This window comes from Propithecus coquereli, unplaced genomic scaffold, assembly GCF_000956105.1.
Source record: "Propithecus coquereli isolate 6110/MARCELLA unplaced genomic scaffold, Pcoq_1.0 Scaffold136, whole genome shotgun sequence".
Lineage (NCBI taxonomy): Eukaryota > Metazoa > Chordata > Mammalia > Primates > Indriidae > Propithecus > Propithecus coquereli.
This window is the reverse complement of record NW_012137858.1, coordinates 2,201,861-2,223,980: the sequence shown is the minus strand read 5'-3', so window position 1 is coordinate 2,223,980 and position 22,120 is coordinate 2,201,861. Positions and strand designations below refer to the sequence as shown.

The 22,120-nt window shown below is 34.0% G+C and overlaps 1 protein-coding gene across 1 annotated transcript in view; it reads right to left on the bottom strand.

The window, feature by feature from the left end:
• Positions 1–22,120, bottom strand: part of NRXN1 (neurexin 1) — a 1,407,118-nt gene that overhangs the window by 180,671 nt on the left and 1,204,327 nt on the right. The window contains 2 exon segments of the mRNA XM_012638853.1: positions 1,910–2,229; positions 3,599–3,688. Of these exon segments, the coding sequence (XP_012494307.1) occupies positions 1,910–2,229; positions 3,599–3,688 (410 nt within the window).

The window sequence follows — 22,120 nt, the reverse complement described above, 5'->3', positions numbered from 1 at the left end:
TACTAAGAAAAATATCTGATGATTTCAGATTATATTTATAAAAATATTCCTAAATCTGAATGGCCTAGATTGTCCCCTTATAAATTATTTTATATAAAGGAAATAGTCTATCAATTCTTTCGTGTTTCATTTTTCTTATATCAGATTCACTCTAATAACTTATTTATCATTAAATGAACCATGAATCTACAACAACAAATTAATGAAATATTAGGAAAGAATGTTAAATGGAGATACTGGGCAAGCATAAATGTGTCTAAAGTCACAAGTCTTTAGGTAAGGTCCTAAGTGTTACATTATCGACAATCTTGTAAATTCAAACAAGATAGAGAAATCAACAAAATGATCACACTAAGGAAACATTCCTACTAAAGTATATTCCATGAGGGTAGAAGTTTCTGTTTGTTTTGCCAATATATCCCCATGGCTAGAACAGTGTCTGGCAGATATAGAGAGTGATCAAAATGCACATATTGATGAACCACCTGTGAGACACCCCATTTTACTTTGTAGTCAAATGCAAATAGGAAAAAAAAGGAACAAGAGAAAAAAGAGAATCAGTGTGGATAGAAGTACAAAATATGCAATACTACATTTAGGAATTTAGAGAATTTACAATTTTTTGATCATCTCTTCTTCCAGGACATTTTATCTTTATTCTGTTCCTCTCACCCATTCTTATTCAAAGTAAAAATCAGAATCTATTTTCTTCTTTTTCTGGGAAATATATGTTAATTAGCAGACAGGGTGCTGACAGAAACAGAATTTGCCTTTTATTACTTTCCTTCCAAGTCTGATACTGGTCTGTTTTAAATATTTGAAGTAAAAGAAATTTAAAAAATAATTGTTGTCAGTCTTGCTTCTTTAGAAGGCAGTTTTCTAGAAAAGTAAGGTTTGTGTATTTGGAAAAGCTTTATATGGCACCTACTGAAGACACTTACTGACGATTAAAAATAAAACAAAATGAAACAATCAATTTGGATCAAGGAAAATATATAATTCCGAAAGAATTAACAAGTGAATATGTACAAAGGCTATAAATGTCAACAGCGCTAATAGCATTTAACGGCATTTCAACAGCAGCTAACGGCATTTCATAGCAGATATTTTTCCTGTGTTCTTCACTGATGTAACACCAATACCTAAACCAGTGCCTGATACATAGTAGGCAATCAATAACGATATCTTGATTGCATTAATATACTTCCAAGATGTATGAATATCACACTTAAAAATTCTATTTTCAAAAATTTTAGACACAAGATCGAACAATAAGCTCATTAAACTTAATTCTAAGTATGGGCAGTTAGTCACATAGACAACATACCTTAGCCTAAGACAATTTTTACATACTTTTCGGTCTTTGTACTCAGATAAACTAATGGAGTATTTTTCTTGTAAACAGTAAAAGAGTAGACCTATTATTCACCATGAAAGCCACATGCCTACAAATTCAACATTTTAAGACTTAAAAATACAATAGAAGTGGTAGTATAATTTCTTTTTTTAAGATCGATTTCTTTCATTTTGATGAAGTGTTGAGCTCAAACAAGGTCTTCAAATATTCCATTAATTTACTTGTTCATTTAACTTAAAAAGTGAAAAACCTATGTAATTAGCAGACAGTCCCCTCAACCTGATCTAGATCAAGGTCATTGAATCAAGCCTATCATCTAGCAACAAACAAACCAAAACAAAGCCTTTTATGAAAATCCACAAACCTCTAATCCACAGCATATACACATTTCATATTCAAACTGAATGAATTATGTTAAACAAGTCTCAAAGGAAGCCATAGCGCCTGAGATTAAGAGAAAAACAAACCCTATTTTAGAAATGATACATATGTAGAAAAGCCCACTTTCATAATCATAGGTCCAAAATGAAGAAATGAAATCCTCATGCTCACCTGGCTAATGGGTTCTTTCGTGGGAGGCTTTCCTCTTCTGGCCGTGCTAGTAGCCAGGGTTGTGGTGGTCTCCATAATTGATGTGGACATCTCTGACTGCATGGCAGTGGCTGTCGACTCAGTTGTCATAGAGGAAGGCACTTCACCAACCAGTCTCACATTTCCCACTATGGCGATGTTGGCATCGTTTTCGGCTGCCATATTCAGAACTTTCAAGCCATTGTAGTAAAGCCCAGAGAGCTGGCCCTGGAAAGGCTGGCCCTGCTCTTTCCCGCCAATTATTATGGTTGCTTGGCTATTGAAGATTGTGAGCTGACGCCCTGTAAAAATAATATTACATACATGCAAAAATGTTGATTGTGAACTCTACATCTACAAAGGATGATACAACAGATCTTTCATGGGGTGGATAATGAGAGCAATAAACTATAAGAGAGGCATTTGACTCATAATTCATTGCTTATAAATGAGGTGTCCATGAAATGCATAATTGTTGGCAAATACTAGTAAACTCTTAACTTATTGTAAATGTAGTGCTTTTGCTAAAAGACCAATCAAAGATATATATTACAAGTAAATTTTTAGTGGATCCCCTTTCCCTTTTACCTCAAGATCTTATACGGTTGGTCTCCTAAGTCTAAATTGTTAAATTAAAGAAATGTGAGATAACTAACATTTCAAGTATTTGTCCTTCTGAAATTACCACTGAAAGAAACTAGTATATAGCAGCTGAAATGTAATTTTAAATTTTATGATAAAAATTTCATAATTCACATGTCTGCATGTATCTATATGCTATTCTTTAGTAATATTTATTTTTTGAATGCGATAGTCCATTGTTATTTGAATTATTCTATTTTTCCGGCAATCACACTGAAAAGAAATGCATGGTTTACACTGAGCATGTCAGAGACAAAAAAATTCCAAAAATATGTTTCTGATTGGCTTTCAGCAAGTCTATCAAAACAAAACAAAACGAAAAAAAAAATAGCTTCAGATGTAAAAAGCGGCTTCAGGAATGGTACACAAACCAATGGAGAAATTATGGCACATTTCCATCAAACAGCAATCCTTAGCAACAGTACCATTATTATCAAATTGAGTATCCAGTTTTAGCAGATTGCTCTCTGCTCATAAAAAGCATGCACACAACTTTAAGTTCAGTTTTAATTAGGGCTTGTTCCCAAATGCTCTTAGAAGGTTGCAAACGTTAAAGGGACTTCATTTTGACTGGCAATCCATATTGCCCGCTATTTAAGATTCCTAGAGTTTAAACAAAGAGTTTTTTTTTTTTTTTTCAGGACCATGATAAAGATAGCAGAACTACATATATTTTAGTTAATAATTTAGAGGCTGGAACATGTAATATAATCTATGAATGATTTATCATTTTGGGTTAATGCTTGCTGTGAGTACCTTCATAGATTGAGTTAGTGGATTATATTTAACAGTCCCTTTAACCTTAAGTTAACTGGGTAAGATTATTAAACAGCTGGTACGTCTAAAAATGTATAGAAATTATTATACAAGGTATGCAAATATTACTATCTATATTTTACTGTTTTAAATTTGTTTTTAATTTAGTTTTACGGAAAATTTATTTTTTATGTTTATTAGTGTTACAATGAAGTACTACTTGGTTATGTTCAAATTATTTTTTTATTTGAAGTTTTAATCAATGTTTTTTACCTTTGTCGAGTAGCCATTCATCAACTACTCGACCAAGTCGATATGGAATTCGCTGTCTAGCAATCGCCAGGCGCTCGTTATCATTGTTTCCTTTAAAGTTTAAAGAGACATTTCATTGGTTAAAATCTGTAAGGTCAAAGGTTAAAAGTTAATACTTAAAGCTTGAGCTATACAGTTGCCACATGATTTTTTGAAATTTGGAATTTTAAAAAGTTCTACCTGGAACATTTCATGTTTCAGACTTATCATTCATTCATTTATTTTATTTTAGCAAACAAAATTATTCCTATGTTAATTGAAAATTAGAAATCTGCATTTGAGCTAGGTTATTAAACTTATGTTATAGACAGACCCAAACAACCAATTTAAACAGCATATAATAGCTTTACAAAAAATGACCATTGACCTCAGGGTTTTGTCTTTTTGATGTTTCTTATTAACTAGTTAAACATGTTCAGGTGAAACAGGTTTAAGTTTTCAAAATACATTCAACCTCTTATTCCAGATTAGTAATTTATGAACACCAGACTTAATAACATCTTTGGCACACTGAAGCATCTAAAATAGGCCTAGCATACTTTATTTCCTAGTCAGAAAACAGAAATTCTTATTCGCCTCATTTAAGAAAACCACAAAGTCCAAATAGTTCTTGTATATTCCACATAAATTGGTTTATCAATCACTTGGACATCACAAAAGAATACATCTCGCATTATCCAAATATGTTATTATAGGAAAAGGCTTTGACAAAAGTGACTTTATTTGAGTGTCCTTGAATTCCATTTAAAGCTTAACATGTTGAAGCATATAATATTTGAAAAAGAATTGTATGTATGTTTTTATATACTCAAATATCTCCTTTTTATTAAGTTATTCTTAAAAAGGCATGATAGCTGAAGGAACAAATACAAGCCACAAACAGTGGCCCCTATTCATGGATCTAAACTGAGAGCCTTGCTTCTTTGAATAAAAAATTATCTGCTAGAAACATTGTTTACATTGACCTTGAATAATGCTTGCAAATATATGAGTGTTTTCTTGATCCATAAAGCACTTACAGAGAATCTTGGCTGCCATCTTAGTGCTCAGCTGTGTATGTTGCAAGAAGAGTTTTTCTATTTCATTTAAATTAAAGTGAAAATCTGGGCTAAGACATTTTGGCAATAACTCAGATGAGGACTTAGAGGTGAAAGAAACATTGAATGGTAGTACTACTTATGTAAAAAGACTGGAACATTTTGCTAGGGAAGATAATATACATTTTTTTATTTAGAATAATTTATAAATGTTGTCTTATGCTAGTCTTATAATACATTATACTTACCACAGTAAACCCACCATAATATTGGCCATATACTTTGGGAGAAATAGAAAAGAACTATCTATAGACCTTGTCAATTTATCAATGCATGTCTATATGAGTGAAAATAGTTCACACACTAATATTTAATTTAAAATGTGAAAATCAAAATAAAAAAATATAAAGTTTAATAGAAACATTGATGTGCATTTCTCTGTATATGTAATCATTAAAACACTGTAAAATAATATTTTATAATGTGGGAATATACTTTTAGTAAACTGATAATTTTATTAAAAGGATACAAATTATATAAAATTCCAACCCTATTTTCATTTTTTAAGAGTATACACAATTTGTGTTCTCTTTTGTGTGTTTCCATATATGTATATTTGAAAAACTATGCTAAATTTTAATATTGGTTACCTTAGGGCAGTGTGATTATTGATGAATTATATGTTTTTGGTTTATCTGTGATTTATATAATAAACATGTTTTACATGCATAATTTGAAAAGCAAACATAAAATATTTTCCCAAAACACACATCCTTTGCTCTAGGGACTTCTTTGTCATCCAACAATCATCCCAGTTTACACTGGTATAGCTTGTTTTCATGCTAGAGTGACCCACATTCTCTCAGACATTATCCAAATCTAAGTCGAAAATCCCTCTTGCCCAATTAATACTATAGTGTATTAATAGATCTCTGTTCATCCTCTCTGCAATCAATCCCACCCATTTTCCATATGTCAGCCAATATCTAATCTTACCACTTATCTAGTATATCCCCTCCCATTGCCTTTAGGATAAAATCTCAAACCCTTAATAAGGTCCATGATCGGTTCCCTTCCTAGCTCCCCAGTCCCCTTTAAAGGCTATCTTTGCCTTGCTCTCCAATTTTTGGCCTTATGAGTCTTTTTTCAATTCTAAATCTCTTCTGTCTCCTCTCTGGGCTTTTGTACTTGTCGCTTCCTTTATTTGAAATACTCTCCCTTGCTCCTACCTCACTTCCATCTTTCTTTAGCCAATCATCACTCGTGAATGGAATGGTCTTGGCAGGAGCCTCCTGAGGAGCTGTTCGTGTTGTTCACATTACATTAGGACATTTGACTATATGCTCTTGTAGCTCCTCAAATCTGCCCTTTAGAAACAAGCATTGACCTTGTAATTACATATTCAATAAATAGTTTTCCTTTAAACTCTGAATTTCCATGAGGTCAAGTACTATGTGTAGTGTTTATTGTTTCCTCAGTGTTTGCTTGCACAATACCTATCACATCACCTCCTGTGAAATCTCTGTACAATGAAGTAGTGAAAAAATATTTGGTTTTAGTTCTTACAGTTTTTGCGCCACCATTAACTCATCCCCACAGCCTAACAGCATTCAAATGAAAAGCAAATACTTATATGCAGAGAATAGACCACTTAAGCTAAACTTCCCTTCCTTTTCAAATGAAATTCTACATATTTCAACTATAATTTTATGTCTGTAATAGATTGTCACTGATCTCAACACCCATATAATCAATCAGTTCATCATTTGTTTAAATAACTTCCCCATGCCACAAAATAGGTAATCATAGTTATTATTAGTAGGGAAAAGTTGGGGGGGGAGTCCTAAATAGGATAGGTAGAGAAAAATGAAAGCTTTATATATTCCTTTTGAATGACTTTGAAGAAGAACACATAAAACACATACACATGTACATACGTATGATTTGTCTCCATACCTTTGGCACTATTAGCTTAATGAATTTGATTGGTATGATATGATTTAAGTCAACAATAGCTTTTGAAGATCCTTGATGAGACTTAGCTAAAAGAACACAAACACTGCATTCCCAGTGATTAACATAGAGGTCATCTAACAACAACTATAAGGAAATTCAGAAAGTAGAGTAGGCAGCAGAGACAAGTGTGAAAATACGTGATAATTTATAACAAAGGGAGACACACAAAGAGGCTCATACATCCCATTATCCCTGAATGTCAGATGCCTGCTATTTTAAAGAGCATTTTTTTTTAACTGAAAGACTTGATTTTGAAGTCAAAGGACAGACTTTATTTGTAGGGGTAACGGATGGGAAAAGAGATCGTGCTTACTTCAATTCAATATATGTCTACTTTATTCTCTAAATTCTTTGTTCTTCTACTGGAATAAAAAAACACTAATGACTTTTCTGTGGCAAAATTATGGACAAATACATTGTTAACCAAAGGAAGACACATCTAAACAGTGACAATGTCTTTTTAATAGATGATTCCCAAAACCCTTGTACTATGGGATATAAAATAGTTTGGATTGTTTAGGTTCAGCAGGACTAGGCCTATATTTTACCTCTACCTCATGATTTTCTTTAAAAGTTACATATTAACAGTGACAATTGAGGTATATTATTTTCAGTAATTTCTCAAGATGCATTTTATTTCTTTACAAATTCATGATGGTATTTACTTGTAAAATATCATCCAGGAGTTTTGTATGGTTTTCTTGACTATATTTAATCCCGTCCGTAGTTCTAGACCTTACCTAAAATATAAAGGACATAAAATAACCCATTTGACTTGAAAGGCCAAAGACAAATATAATTTCCAATGACCTTTTCCTTTCTATGGAAATGTTCAGGATCTAATACCAAACACACCGGGATGCAGAAATACCATATAGAGCTTCGGTGAATGGTCAATAGAAGCAGGCTTAAACTTAATAGGTGAGATTCAAAATAAGGTGAATGTAACTGAAAATTAAAATCAAAACAAAGGTAAATCTCTGGGAGAAGACTTTCATCTTCAAGTATTCTAAATCAGAGGTGAGGATAAAGCAATAATGACCTGCTTCCAAAAGATCTATTCGTTTTGGATTATAAAAAGTGTATGAGAAGAATTTCAACTTTTTTTTTAAAAGCACAAAATTCAATTGTAGCCATCTGTTGAGTACATAGGTTAGATTTATGAAAACAGAGCTTCTTAGTGAATAGTTAAAAGACAATTTAGTCTCATGCTTCTTTTCCTCTAATAAAAGAAAGATGGGATTTTCCTTTTCTTTTCCCTTCAATTAATTTTGTGTGGGTTCAGTCTGTTGATACATTTACTGAAAATGTCACCAACAACATATATGTCTCTATCGAAGTCATTTTCAAGCAATGAAACTGCATGTAAAATTTGGTTTTATTTTCCTTTAAATTGCTAAAGGATTAAGCATTTTGACAGGAGGAAGCCCCACCCCCACCCCCACCTGTAGTAATGCTGCCATAATCAATTGTTAGGTGCAAGCTCTAACTGGAGTGGCCACTTTGGTATAAGGTATTAAACGTAGGGGATACTTCAAACAACGCTCCAGGGGTGAAGAATGAAAAGGAAAATCTGATCATTAACACTTGGAATGTAACTTCCTCTATTTTGATTAAATCCCAGATAATTTCATTTTCCCACCTGTGGAGACTCCTCCAAAATTCACATGTCAAAATCTAATTTCTAATGGTGTTTGGAGGTAGAGCCTTTAGGAAGTGATTAGGTCATGTGGGGAGCACCCTCATAAATGGGAGTAGTGCCCTTATAAAAGAAGCACCAGAGAATTCCCTTGTTTCCTTCTGCTGTGGGAGGACACAGTGAGAAGATGGCCATTTGTGAACCAGGAAGGAAGCCCTAATTAGACACCGAATCTGCTCAATCTCCCCAATTGTGAGAAATAAATTTTTGTTGTTCATAAGCTACCCAGTCTATAGAATTTTGTTGTAATAGCCCAAATGCACTAAGACACCATCTAACTAACATTTGGTCACACATTAGTATATTAATTCTATGTGAACCGGTAGATTTCCAGGAAATGAGAGTTATTTCAAAAATCGAGGTTAACAGCAAGGAGCAATAAAGCTCAAATCCTTGAATTGTAGTTAAATTTCATGGTGTGACTCAAAGAACAACGGGAAACAAAATTTCAATCATAACTTTATAGCTATTGGTCAGTGGAAACAAGCTATATGAACAACACTGATGTATAGTTTTCCTCCTCCCATTGTCAATCCTCAATCCTCTTGTGTAATTTCTCCTCAGAAATAAAAGTGTCAGTGTTGGACATGACACATTAATATATTTGGGGGAAAAATAAAGAAAAGCAAGGCTATAAACCAAGCATTTGTCTAGAATAATATGAAAGGAAAACTACAACAACAAAAAAGATACTTGCTTCTTTTGAAGGTTTCTTATTTCCTGAGTTTTTAACATTGGGAAAGGAAACAAAAAAGGGTTCTGAAAGTTATATATACTTCAAGAAAGATTAGGAGTCTGTTTTTAGACCTTTGATTTTAACCAAGAATATGACATTTGGATATGCCTAAGCCCAGAAGGCAAAGTAAAAGTTTATCATAGTTTTGTAAAATTACTCTAGTTTTAAAAGCAGCATTATCACATAATTTTAAACTAAATGTCATATGCATTGTGCCATACAGAGCATGCAAATACAATAATACCTAACATAGCTGGTAATGTTCCAAATAAATGAATTTTGAACATAATTGAGATTTTTTGAAAAAAATATAGCTGTTCTAATGAAAATATGTGTACCATGTATTTCTTTATTTCCTATATCATTAAGATATGAACATAATATATATATCTATATATTTGGCTCCTGCCTACATCTTCATTTTCATCTTGAACAATTTATTTCTAACTCTTTAAACTCTAGTCGCTTTATAGCTTTTGCAATTCTTGTAGCTAAGCCAATCCACTTTAAACATGCCATTCTCTTTTGCCTTGCAAATTTCCTGCATCCCTGTGTACTGCTCAACATCCCTGCACACCCCCAACACACAAACACACACACACGTCCTAGACTGGCTAACTTATTTCTCCCATCGGCTTATGTGTTTGTTGAAACCATTCTCTGTGTCCCTTGCCTCTCCACCTAATTATTCCATTTAATGGCTCCTTCTCTCAGTATGTATTCTTACAACAATTAGCAGCAACATCTACAATCATGATCAAATGAGCTCATGTAATACATTCTAGACAATAGTTCCTTAGGAGCAGGGCCCATGTCTATTTTGTTCACTGCTATATACCTTGTGTATAACACACATTGCTGGGCTCATGGTAACTGCTTCATAAGTAATTTCTAAGTGAAGCTGAACCCATTGGGGTATTTGCTGCATGTTAAAATAGTATTTGTTCTTCAAGATTCATAAAGCAGTGAGGTTGTTAGTGTCCATTTATTATGTGTATATGTACACATGTATAAAATGACTTAGTAATTCTGCTCCTCTTTCAATTACGATTTTGCCATTGGAGTATAAAATAGGACAAAGAGTCTCTTAAATAAAATATTTTATGCTTAAATACAAACCAGTGATTTATAGCTTCAGGTGGGCTATACTATGGTACATACACATTAATAGAGAAATTAACACTACTTGGGATCTTTTTGTTTCTAATTGCATAGAGAGCTGATAGTTGATTTGGTCAGGGGAAAGTTCTGCAAGTACTTCAGTTCTCTAACGAACTGTGTGCAAAAGACAGTCTTGAACTCAATGCATCTTCAGAAATATGTATCACTTTGAAAACAATCTTTTTCTAGACTAATTTTAGTGGTGATTTCTTTAAAATGAATTTAAATATAAACTCTCCAAGAACCACTTGCTTCTAATAAATATATCAAGAGCCTGCAAAGAAAACAACTTTCCAGTTTAACTGAGGCAAAAAATGATACAAAATTGAAACAAAAATAGGTAGTAGAAGTTATGGATCTTCTAGTCTTTATAAATGAGGGCAGGGGCCTTCTGGAGTGTGTCCAATTCATTGCTGATATACAGCAGTAAGGAACTTCAATTGTCTTCTCGACTTTTTACGACCCCATTGAATGATTAACACACACTATCAGAATCTAAAGGTGCTTCTTTTCTGACAACAGGATTAAATTAGCCAGTCAGAATCCATCTAAGTTTCCTGCATTAGGAAATAAAATTTTTCACTGTGAACATGGTCTGTAGGTAAAGGAATTAGAGAAAACACAGGACCACCAGAAAATAGGAAAATCATGCATTAAGTGGCTTTATGTTTTGTGAATTGTGCTACTTGCTTGTATAGGTTATCTCATTTCACTCTGATATTGATCCCAGATCACAAATACTTTTTATTTTACAGATGGACAAACTGAGGTTCAAAAAGATGATGTAACTAGTGCTGCATCATGCATAATAGAAAAAGGACCCCTTTGAAATGAGATATATCTGACTCCAAAGGTATTCCATGGAATAGTTATTAAAGCAATGTCTTATAATGTAAACCCGAGTCATAAAGGCCCAGCATCTTCCCTTTAATCCTTATAGCACTCTCTTGTATAATGGAAAATGTCATGGCCCTGTCTCTGAAAGTTCTGCCTTATAAAGTTTGGGGTGAGAATACCTTCCTGGGGACATGAAATCAGTAACCTTCTCCAAATCCCTGAGGATTTTTCTGGGGAATATTTTCATCATCTCCATTTTACAGATTAAGATAGTGAAGCAGAGGTAAGTAATATGATCAAAGACCTATTACAGTTGAGATCCCAGTGAAGAAAAGTAATTTAATTTTTTCCTTTTATAATGATGCTCTGTTGTGCATAGCCATTTGAGACATAAAATGCTGCAGGAATTTCTTTTCTCTATCCCTAGCCTATAAGAAAAGCCCCAAGCATAACAATCCATCAAGTTTACTACTTTTTTGATTCTGACCCTCTCCAGAAACAAGTTGGAAATGGAAAAAGGGTCCTAGTTGTGAGTTAAAAGACCACTGTACTTCACTGGCTTGTGAGAGGAGGGATAGAACTTTGCAGCATGTTATGGTAAATTTTGCTTGGACTTCATATTTCCTTTTTTCTTCTTGTCCATGTCTTATCTCTGGTTTTCCCTTTACATATCTCTAGGAACCAACTCAGTGTTCTCATGACACTTGTCAATGGCCCAAGGTGTGTATTTACATCTACTCTTCCTAGATATATCTCTTATTCCCAAAACACTTCACCTTCCTTCTTCTCCAGTTCCCCCTAGTTAACCCTCTGTTTCTTTAGGATAGCTTAGCTAGACATTGGAAAAACAATCTGACTCAATGAAGTCAACGCATAAGCACTGGCAGGCATATATTAACACATCGCATGGATTCTATCATTGGAGAGCTTACACTTTGGGGAGTCAAGGAGCAAAATGAGGAAAGTTAGACAATAAAAGATTTAAGTGAAAATTCAAGACAATAGAAAACCTGGCATAAGTAGGCAATTAATTGTAGTTCAAAGAAGACAATGGATTAGAGGAAAGAAGGTGTGATAGTATGCAAACGATTTCACCTAGATTACAATCTAAATTTTATTGAAGTAACTACATAAAAATGTGTTGTAATGTGGATATTAACCTCCAAGAGACTGATAATTGATCAAACTATTTAACTTCATAAAGCTACTCTATTTTTGAAATAAATATATTCTCCAATATATCCAGTCTCAAAAAATGCTTACAAATATGAATAAATGGTTAAATATTCATGCCATGAGACATGAAAAAATTAGTACACATGATTTAAAACTACTAAGTAAAATACAATGCAAATTGGCAAGATTTTCAGGGCAATATGTAAAAATGAAAATATTTATGTAAGGATGGAGGAATTATGGGAGATCTTTTTTCAAATTTTAATTTTATATTATTGATACTATACTTATCCACATTTCAATTTTGCTCCCACTGCTTCCTTAAACACACATACACAGATTTTCTCTAAATTAAATATGGTATCTTAATGCAATGCTACAGTAAGTAAGCGTGGGCGGTGCAATTCAGGAGCCCAGTCAGTCTCACGGCTGGAGAGAACACGCACAGCCCAAAGAGGGCAATGCTCTGTTCGTGACTAATGCTTGAGATGACATCCCAGCTCCTTATGTGGAACAGCAGGCCTTTGTATCTAGTGAAACAATAACTTCATGTGGAACTGCTGTGATGTTGGGCATTGAAGGCCACAGGCTATCTACTGCAGAGTTCAATGGTGCTTTGGGAAAGAAATTAGAAGCTTAGTGCATGTCTAACTGGCTTAAGAAATTTCTCCCTTCATGTTGCTCTCTTGTGTGGATCTACATTAAGATATCTACAGTCCTTTTACAAAGATTTGTAGAAGCACTTGTTCTTATTAGCTACTTACATTAAAATTTTTTAGGCTGTATATTTTTTGATCGGATTAGTGAGAAATAAAGGTAACCTTGTAAATTTTGGATCTCATTGCCTATATGGAACAAATAGCTATTTATACTTTCTTCCTTATTTCTTTATATGCTATTGGTTTCCCACTGCAAAGAGACTGGAATATCATATCAAAAACCAGCAGCAAGAAACGAAAAGCATCAGGGACAAGCTGATAACAAAATACAGAACCTACTTTGATAAATTAAAGGTCATACTCTGTTATCATGCATACTAAAGAGTTCTTTTGTGCTAGCTGTGTAGCATTTAGGATGGAAGAATGGTTTAACAGCTACAAAAACAGGCAGGGCCACTGATAGATATCACTAAATAGTGAAAATAAGAAAAATGAAATGTAAGAGCTGCCCTGCATTACCTTACAAATGGCATTTTGCCATTTTGCCAGATATGAGACTCTTCAGCACTTTCTAAATCGTAATGTCATAACATTTAAGCTTATCCACCCTAACAAGAACTTAAATATATATTCTCTAAGGCATCTTTTCCCTGTTCTTGATTTTTAAAAATCAGAGAATTATGTAGTACAGCTAGAATTTCTACCACCTCATACCAACTTTGACTTTTAATCTATTCTTCTTAATATGTAGATTGGTCTATGGAAGAAGAGATAAATGAATGCCTCATACATAGTCTGATATGCCCTGTAAATGGTACTGAGAAGTTTCTTACTCTCCAGTGAAGAAAAATAAGTCTGATTACTATGTCATTCTAATCTCATTTTCGATGGACTTCAATCTCTCTCTTTCACTTGTAATTGGAATGTAGGAAGATTTTTTTCAATTAGAAAGATGGGCTTGTCAACTGCACACAAATTATTTAAGACTAAATGCTCTGGAAGTGCAAAGGATAGGCTGGGATACAGCTGTTGAACCACTGCTATCCCACTTCGATTTTATAAAATGTAAACCCCTTAAAATAACTATTATGTTTTCTGTTGTAGACAAAAGAAACACTATGGATTTGACTTAAATTTCCAAAATAACTTTTCCCCAATGAAAATTAGTTTTCTCCACCAGCAATTATTTCTTGAAAGTGAGTACCTATGTGGTCAGATCACTGTGGAAAGAGAATCCTCTTTTTTTAAAAAAAAAAATAGGTAGATGGACTTTTTATTTGTATTTATTTATTTATATTTATTTCAGAATACTATGGGGGTGCAAATGTTTTGGTTACATAAATTGCTTTTGTACAGTTTGAGTTAAAGTTATAAGTGTGCCCATCCCCGGATAGTGTACACTGTACCCATCAGGTGTGAATTTACTCATCCCCTCCTCCGCCCCTATTTGATTTCTCATGAACATCATTTCCATATGTGCACATAAGTGTTGATCAATTAGTTCCAATGTAATGGTGAGTACATGTGTTATTTGTTTTTCCATTCTTGTTTCCATACTTCACTTAAAAGAATTGTCTCCAGTTGATGGTTAAGATAATGAATTCTAATTCCGGGGTTCAAATCCTGGCTTCCCTATTGACTAGCTGGGTAACATTGGATCAGTAACATAACATCTTTAAAGCTCAGTTTTCTCACCTGTAAAATAGGTTTTTATTATTTTGTAAAAATAATACACATAATATGTATAAATCTCTCAGCACAGTGCCTGCTACATAGTAAGCACTCAGTAAATATTAGCTATTATGTTGTAGTTGTGTCATTGTTTATTCTCTGGTATGATGTGCCTTATATAACATATCTAGGACTATATAGATCACAAACAATTTTTTCACTCATCTGACCACGAGAAGGGAGTTGAGGTAGGTATAAAGAATGGAAAATAAACCTATTTATATTTCCCAGGATGAATAAAGTCCAGGAAGTTAGCCTTATAGTAAGTGATGTCCCAAACCCCGCCAGTGCTTTATCAAAATCACTTCATTTTCTCCCAAGCAATGTCAACTTTATTCTCAAAGGTTTATGCATGGCTACCTGTAAGCCAATGGGAACAACTGAAAGGAGGTCACTAACTGGAAAAGGCCACACAAAAAGAAAAAGCCAAAGGTACCTGCCCCAAAGAAAAATGGAATTGAGAGAACCACCATCTGTTCTATGCCAGCAGCATGGTAGCAAAAGCTGCTCCTGGAATGAGAATACTTTAGATATCAGGGGTCTCAAAATGGCATTTTAATCTATATAGTAATGCTTTAAAGAGATCCACTTCAACTAGAATGCTACAATTTCTTCTTTTTCCACCTTAATGCTTCTGGCAAAGAAGGGCCACAGAAACTGAACAGAAGCAGACACTGTGTGGCCCATTATCTGCAAAATGAGGTTGGGGGACTGGATGGCCACTAAGTTGACCTTCAATGCTAATGACCCATGGTCCCGTGCCTCAGATGGTGTTGCATACAGACAAACGTTAGGCCATCTTGTTAAGATATGTTGTCTTTGGGTTTTCATGAGGCAAATAATTTTAGAGCCATTAAAAACAAAATACCATAAATGTTTCTAACTCAGCAACTATCTTTAAAAGGCAGTTAAATCTTTGACTGGGCATATTCTTTTTTTTCTTTCTATCTTTCTTTCTTTTTTCTTTCCTCTCTTTTTTTAAAACTAACACATAGTGCCTTGACAATGTTATGAAGACTTTCAGTCAGCATCTGTGGAGACCTTTATATTATAATTAAGTCATTACATTTTTCTGATATGTTTGATGTTTCAAGCCCGTCTTCTTTCTTTTTTCTAATATACAGACACACACACTTCTCACCACTCGGACGTTTCTCTGGATTCTTTCTACCCATGCACTGAAGCATGTCATGGCTCTAAAAGCCATTTTAAAAAGAGAAAGGCAGATGTAAGTTAGATTTTAGGAGATTTCAGTTTTATAAAGAGTAGTTAAGATGATGGGGAAGAGGCCTTCTGATGCTGGAAAAGAGAAGAGGTTTGTCTCTTCATTTTAAATTTTTAGCACTACGGAGATAAAAGCAGAAATATTTAAGAGGGAATCTAAGGACTTCGAGTCAATGGCTGCTCTTTGCAAACCCCCTTTGTCGAAAATGTGTCAAAGTAAACCTTTTCTTAGATTGCTCAAACACCTGTGATTGTGGGAACTGTACTCTGAAGGCCATTTCTTGTTCAAGAGGCATCTTCAAAAGAGTTCTATCCAATCAAGTCTGGTAAAAGCTGACTTAAAAACCTGTAGGTGGTTCAGGGTAGCACTCAGCTTGGGTGGACATCACCAGTTAAGATACAGACATCCTAAAGAATGTCGTAGGTGCAAAGGAGAAATAGTTCATTGCATCTGTCAGAATAAAACTGAATTTCTCTACTTCCCTCAGTATTTCCCCTTAAAGTTAAGGCACCTGTAATTTCTAGGGGATCTCTAAATGCAGAACAGAACAGAACAGAAAGAGAAAACTACAAAGATGTTCAGGTTTGAACTGATGCTCTATTAGTAAGGACAACTAGAATTGATCCACATCCACATTCTTCTACATTTGTCTTATAATCCAGCACATCTATAGTAGGTTGTTTCATCCAAGGAGAAAGCTGAGCTAATTGGGCCATACAACTCTGGCCTGACTAACACTTCATCTAAAATTTTTTCTGAAGTCTTTAAAACCCAAGTAGCCTTGTTTTAACTTCACTGAAAATAAACAGTTTGTTGGCATCCTCCACACAAGAACCCTAAAAGAACTTAGAGACTGTTATGGACTGAATTTTGTCCCCCATCTCTAGAGTCATATGGTGAAGTCCAAATCCCCAGTACCTCACAATGTGACTATATTTGCAGACAAGGCCTTTAAAGAGGTGGTTAAGTTAAAATGAGGTCCTTGGGGTGGATTCTAATGTGATCTGACTGGTGTTCTTATCAGAAGAGGAAGTTTGGACACACACAGAGAGACAAGGGATCACATGCATAGAGGAAAGACTATGTGAAAACACAGGAAGTTGGCCATCTGCAAGCCAAGAAAACAGGTCTTAGAAGAAGCCAAACCTGCTGACACCTTGATTTTTGGACTTCTAGCCCCCAGAACTGTGAGAAAAGAGATTTCTGTTATTTAAACAACCAATCTGTGACATTTTGTTATGGGCAGCCTTAGCAAACTAATACGGCAGTGATTTAAATGTATTTTTAAATCATGTGTTGTTAACTTATTCACATATCTTTGATATTAAGAAGTGATAGCACTTTGCTGCCAACTGCTAAAACAGTCTAGAAGTGAATACTCGTAGATTTGCACTTTAATAGGTACTATGTTAATGTCAAAATCAGACCCATTTTAATTATGAATTTTGGTTAAAATCTATTTTGTCCTTTTCTGGACTTGCTGCAAATCATAATATTCTGTATTATAATTCTTAAAGTTAGCACAGCTATAAAATTAACTCAATGAATTTACGTTTTTGCATTACTTAAATTATAAGATAATAATGGCATTATATTCAGCATGAAATACATATGATTATATAAAGTTCCTTTATGCATATAGAACTTTTGCAAAAGGAACTACTTGACCTTTCATATCATTAAATAAATTTCTTAAACAAAAAGTTATGTTATTACCATTTTCTTAATTTTGTGACCCCTTGTAGCTTCACGAATACACAGATGACTGAAGCAGTAGCAAAAATTTAGTGTTAATATTAGATTTCTACTTTATATAAAAAGTCTCAGTGCAAAACAAACAATAAAAACATTGCACCAAAAAATTCCTACTTATGTTAATGATTAAATAAGGTGAGATTATCTTAATATTTAATGAAATACACTAGTGTTTTCTTTCATTTGGTAACTACTGTGAGATCACAAAAGATGCCCACTTCCAAAACTCTAAATCTCTAAGTCCTGAAGGATAAGCCTATATTTAGTTGCACAAATTTCTATTCTTAAGAACTGCCTGAGGGATTTTTTTAAAAACATAAACATAAAAAGTGATTCTGAGGGATCATAAGTAGTTTTGGGGGGTTACTAAATAATAATGCCTAGAAAATTTTAGGAACTTTCACTGTTAAATTGGAATATTTATCTTTTACTCAAACTGGATGAAGGTCTTACTCTGTTGTGTTTTTCTTTCAGTCCTTAGCCCTGAAGAATGATGCCAATTCCAAGCCCCAGAGTGAAGCTGTCCTGCAATAAGGGTGGCAGCCTGTACTGAAAATGCCCAGGAAGAGTGAAGGGCTCGCAAATGGAAGAATGCACCAGTTGGAGCTAAAACAGTAAGAATTGCGCTTTACGTGGATGTAATCACCTCGGGATCCCTTATATTTCCTAAGAAATTCGACAGAGCTTCACCATAGCTGCCTATAGAGCCACACTTCAAAATACTTTCTGGCGTGCTTTTTACTTGGGAAAATGCTTGAGATAAAGGAGTGGACAAGCCTTTTCCTTGCCCTTACTTCTGTTCTCTTCTGAAGTTCCTGGGGCCTACACCCTTAGGGAGAGCCTGTTTTTCACTCTCAACACCAGTGTCTTTCCATCTCCACTTCCCATGACTTAGCCCAGGCAATACCTGGACTGTTGTATCACTTCCTCGCTTATCTCCAGACATTCATTCTGGCCCCTTCTAGCCTATTCTCTGTACTTGAGCCAGAGGAGTTATTTGAAACGATGTGTTTTCTTCAATGAACTGTAAGCTCCATGAGAGCAAGGACTATGTCTGTTTTCGCTAACCACTGTATCAGCCGCATAAGCCCAGGCACGTGGTAGGTCTTCAATATTTTTGAATGAATTCCTGAGTACACTGATGGATTACACCTTCTCAGGCACTTGTCTCTTCCACTACCCTTTGTTCTAACATGCCTTATCATGTTGAATCTTTGCAATCTTTATCAGGCCTATCTCAAGCTCCCAGTCTCTTCTCCATGATCCCATAACCCAGACTTACTGATTTTGTATTCTACTCCCTCCAAATCCTGCTTTTTACTGGTAAAAATACGTAGTCATGTGGTGATTACTTTTCTTTTCAATGCAGTAGGAAACAAGAAGCAATTTGACAGGAAGATTTTGATATAGAGTCAACTCTCTTCATGAAATTTGACATAATAGCTCTGTGCTAACTCTTTGTGGAGATATTCAACAATTCTAGTATGGGTAGGAAAACTGGGAATCAAAAAGTCATAGGACTGACTGCTATTCCATTTTTAAGAAGTCCTCGGGCATTCTGATTAGAAACAGATATCATGTAAGCTCTTAAACATAAATGAATGCACTATTAGTTTTATATTTCAATCAAGAAATAAACATCAAGAAATATGTATGTTATAGTAACTACATACTTAATGTAGTTTATGCCAAAAGAGGTCTATGCAATGTGTTTTGTTTTGTTTTGTTTTTTCTTTAGGCCTGGATGAGATGAAGGTATGGGTAGGACCCCAGCTCTGCCATTAAGGACATGTATGATGTAGATGCTTTATTTGGCTAGGTTTTTAATGAAAAATGAGTCTAGGTTGCCACAAATTTTAAGGAAGAAATTTTATTTGATAACTAAGCTAAGGGATCACAACATAGTATATTATCAAGAATAGATAGCTTTTTAAACATTTTATATTGTCATAATAATTTAGGTGAAAATTATAGTACATGTAGTACTAGAAGACATATTTATCAACAAAAATTTAAAAAATCACCTTAGGAAGAAGAGTTTCCAGTTTAAAATTTATGAAATCTTGATTTTTTAAATACTTAAAACATAAGACCATTAAAATTTATGTAAAGAGATAGTCAAGTCTGTTTGATTTGAGGGGACCTAGAAAATTCCAGATTCAAATATCCTTAATGCATTCATGAAAATGTTCCTAAATCCTTCCTAGTCTTATCACATCTATAAAATGGGGATAATATATGAGGTTACTTTTAAGAATAAGATACAATGTGTGTACAGCACCTGAGAACAATTTCTAGCATATAGCCAGTATAAAATATGATGCCACTACTGTTTTTGTAGATTACATAGAATCCTAGATCCTTAGAAATGAAAAGGACTACCTAGAATCTGGTCCAATTACCATCCAATGCAGGATGATTTGTTTGATAACTTTGATAGATTGATCACTTGAGCTCCACAGAATTAGAAGGGAGTCTGAAAGGTCCATAGCTCATTAAGAGTTGAGGTACATTATCTCTTTTTTTTCCCCCTGTCACATGTATATATTGTATAGTGGTCAAGTCTGGGCTTTCGGTGTACCCATCACCCAAATGGTATACACTGTACTCCATAGGTAATTTTTCATCCCTTACCCCCTCCCACTACTTTGAGTCTCCAATGTTCGTTATACCACCCTGTGTGTCCACGTGTAGCCACAGTTTAGCTCCCGCTTATAAGTGAGAACATGTGGCATTTATTTTTCTGTTTCTGAGTTACTTCACTTAGGATAATGGCCTCCAGTTCCACCTAAGTTGCTGCAAAAGATATTATTTCATTATTTCTTATTGCTGAATAGTACTCCATAATATAAATATACCATATTGTATTTATCTAATCATCAGTTGATGAGCACTTAGGTTGATTAGGTGTCTTTGTGATCATGAATTGTGCTGAAATAAACATATGAGTGCAGTTATCTTTTTGGTATAATAACTTCTTTTACTCTGGGTAGATACCTCATATAGGGATTGCAGGATCAAACCGTAGATCTACTTTTAGTTCTTTGAGAAATCTCCATACTGATCTCCACAGAAGTTGTACTAATTTACATTCCCACCAACGGAGTATAAGTGTTCCCTTTGTACCATATTTGTGCCAACATATATTGTGTTTTTGACTTTAATAATGACTATTTTAATTGGAGTAAGATGGTATCTCATTGTGGTTTTAATTTGCATTTCCCCAATGATTAGTGATGTTGAACATTTTTTCATGTTTCTTGGCCATTTGTACCAATGTCATTTTTCACAGAATTAGACAAAACGGTTCTAAAATTCACATGAAGTCAAAAATCCTGAATACCCAAAGCAATCCTAAGCAAAAGGAACAAAACTGGAGACTTCAGATTTTACTACAAGGCAATTGTAACCAAAACAGTATGGTACTGGTATAAAAGTAGACACATACATCAATGGAACAGAATAGAGAACCCAGAAATAAAGCCATATACCTACAACCAAGTGATCTTCAACAAAGCAGATGAAAACATACACTGGGTAAAGGACCCCCTATTCAATAAATGGTTCTGGGAAAATTGTATGGCCACATGCAGAACAATGAAACTAGATCCCTATCTCTTACCATATACAAAAATTAACTGAAGATGGATTAAAGACTTAAATATAAGACCTAAAACAATAAAAATCCTAGAAGAAAACTTAGGGAAAAATGTTCTGAACATTGGCCTAAGCAAAGAATTTATGACTAAGAGCCTAAAAGCAAATGCGATATAAACAAAAAACAGACAAATGGGACTTAATTAAACTAAAAAGCTTCTACAGAGCAAAAAAAATAATCAAAAGAGTAAATAGACAGAATGGGAAAAAATATTTGCAAACTATGTGTCTGACAAAGGACTAATATTCAGAATCCACAAGGAACTCAAACAACTCAGCAAGAAAAAAACAAACAACCCCAATAAAAAATGGGCAAGTGACAGGAACAGGCATTTTTCAAAACAGGTACATTACCTTATAACTTTATTACTACTCTTGTTCATGTTATTTTGGTTCTAAAGTAAATATAAAAAGCTTGTAAAGAACATCATCATAACTTATGAAGAAATACAACGGACATTCTTGTTTCAACTTGTTTTGGTTTAAGTATACATTGAAATACTCTAATTCCATTCAATCATTATCTGTAGTTATCAAGTTAATGGCTTTTACGTATATTCAATTCAGACGATAGTAAAGTATGAAACTGAAATGACATATACTGTAAAAAGATAACCAAACAATCCAATCCTAGGTTTCTTATTACAAGGGCAAGAAATTGATAACATAATACTTAGAAAAATATAAATCAGGAAAGTCAGATTTTTCAAATAAATATATATGTTTAGAAATAAAACAATTAAAATCTGAAAAAGATTTCAAAATGTAAAATATCAGATTTCAGAGAAGGACAT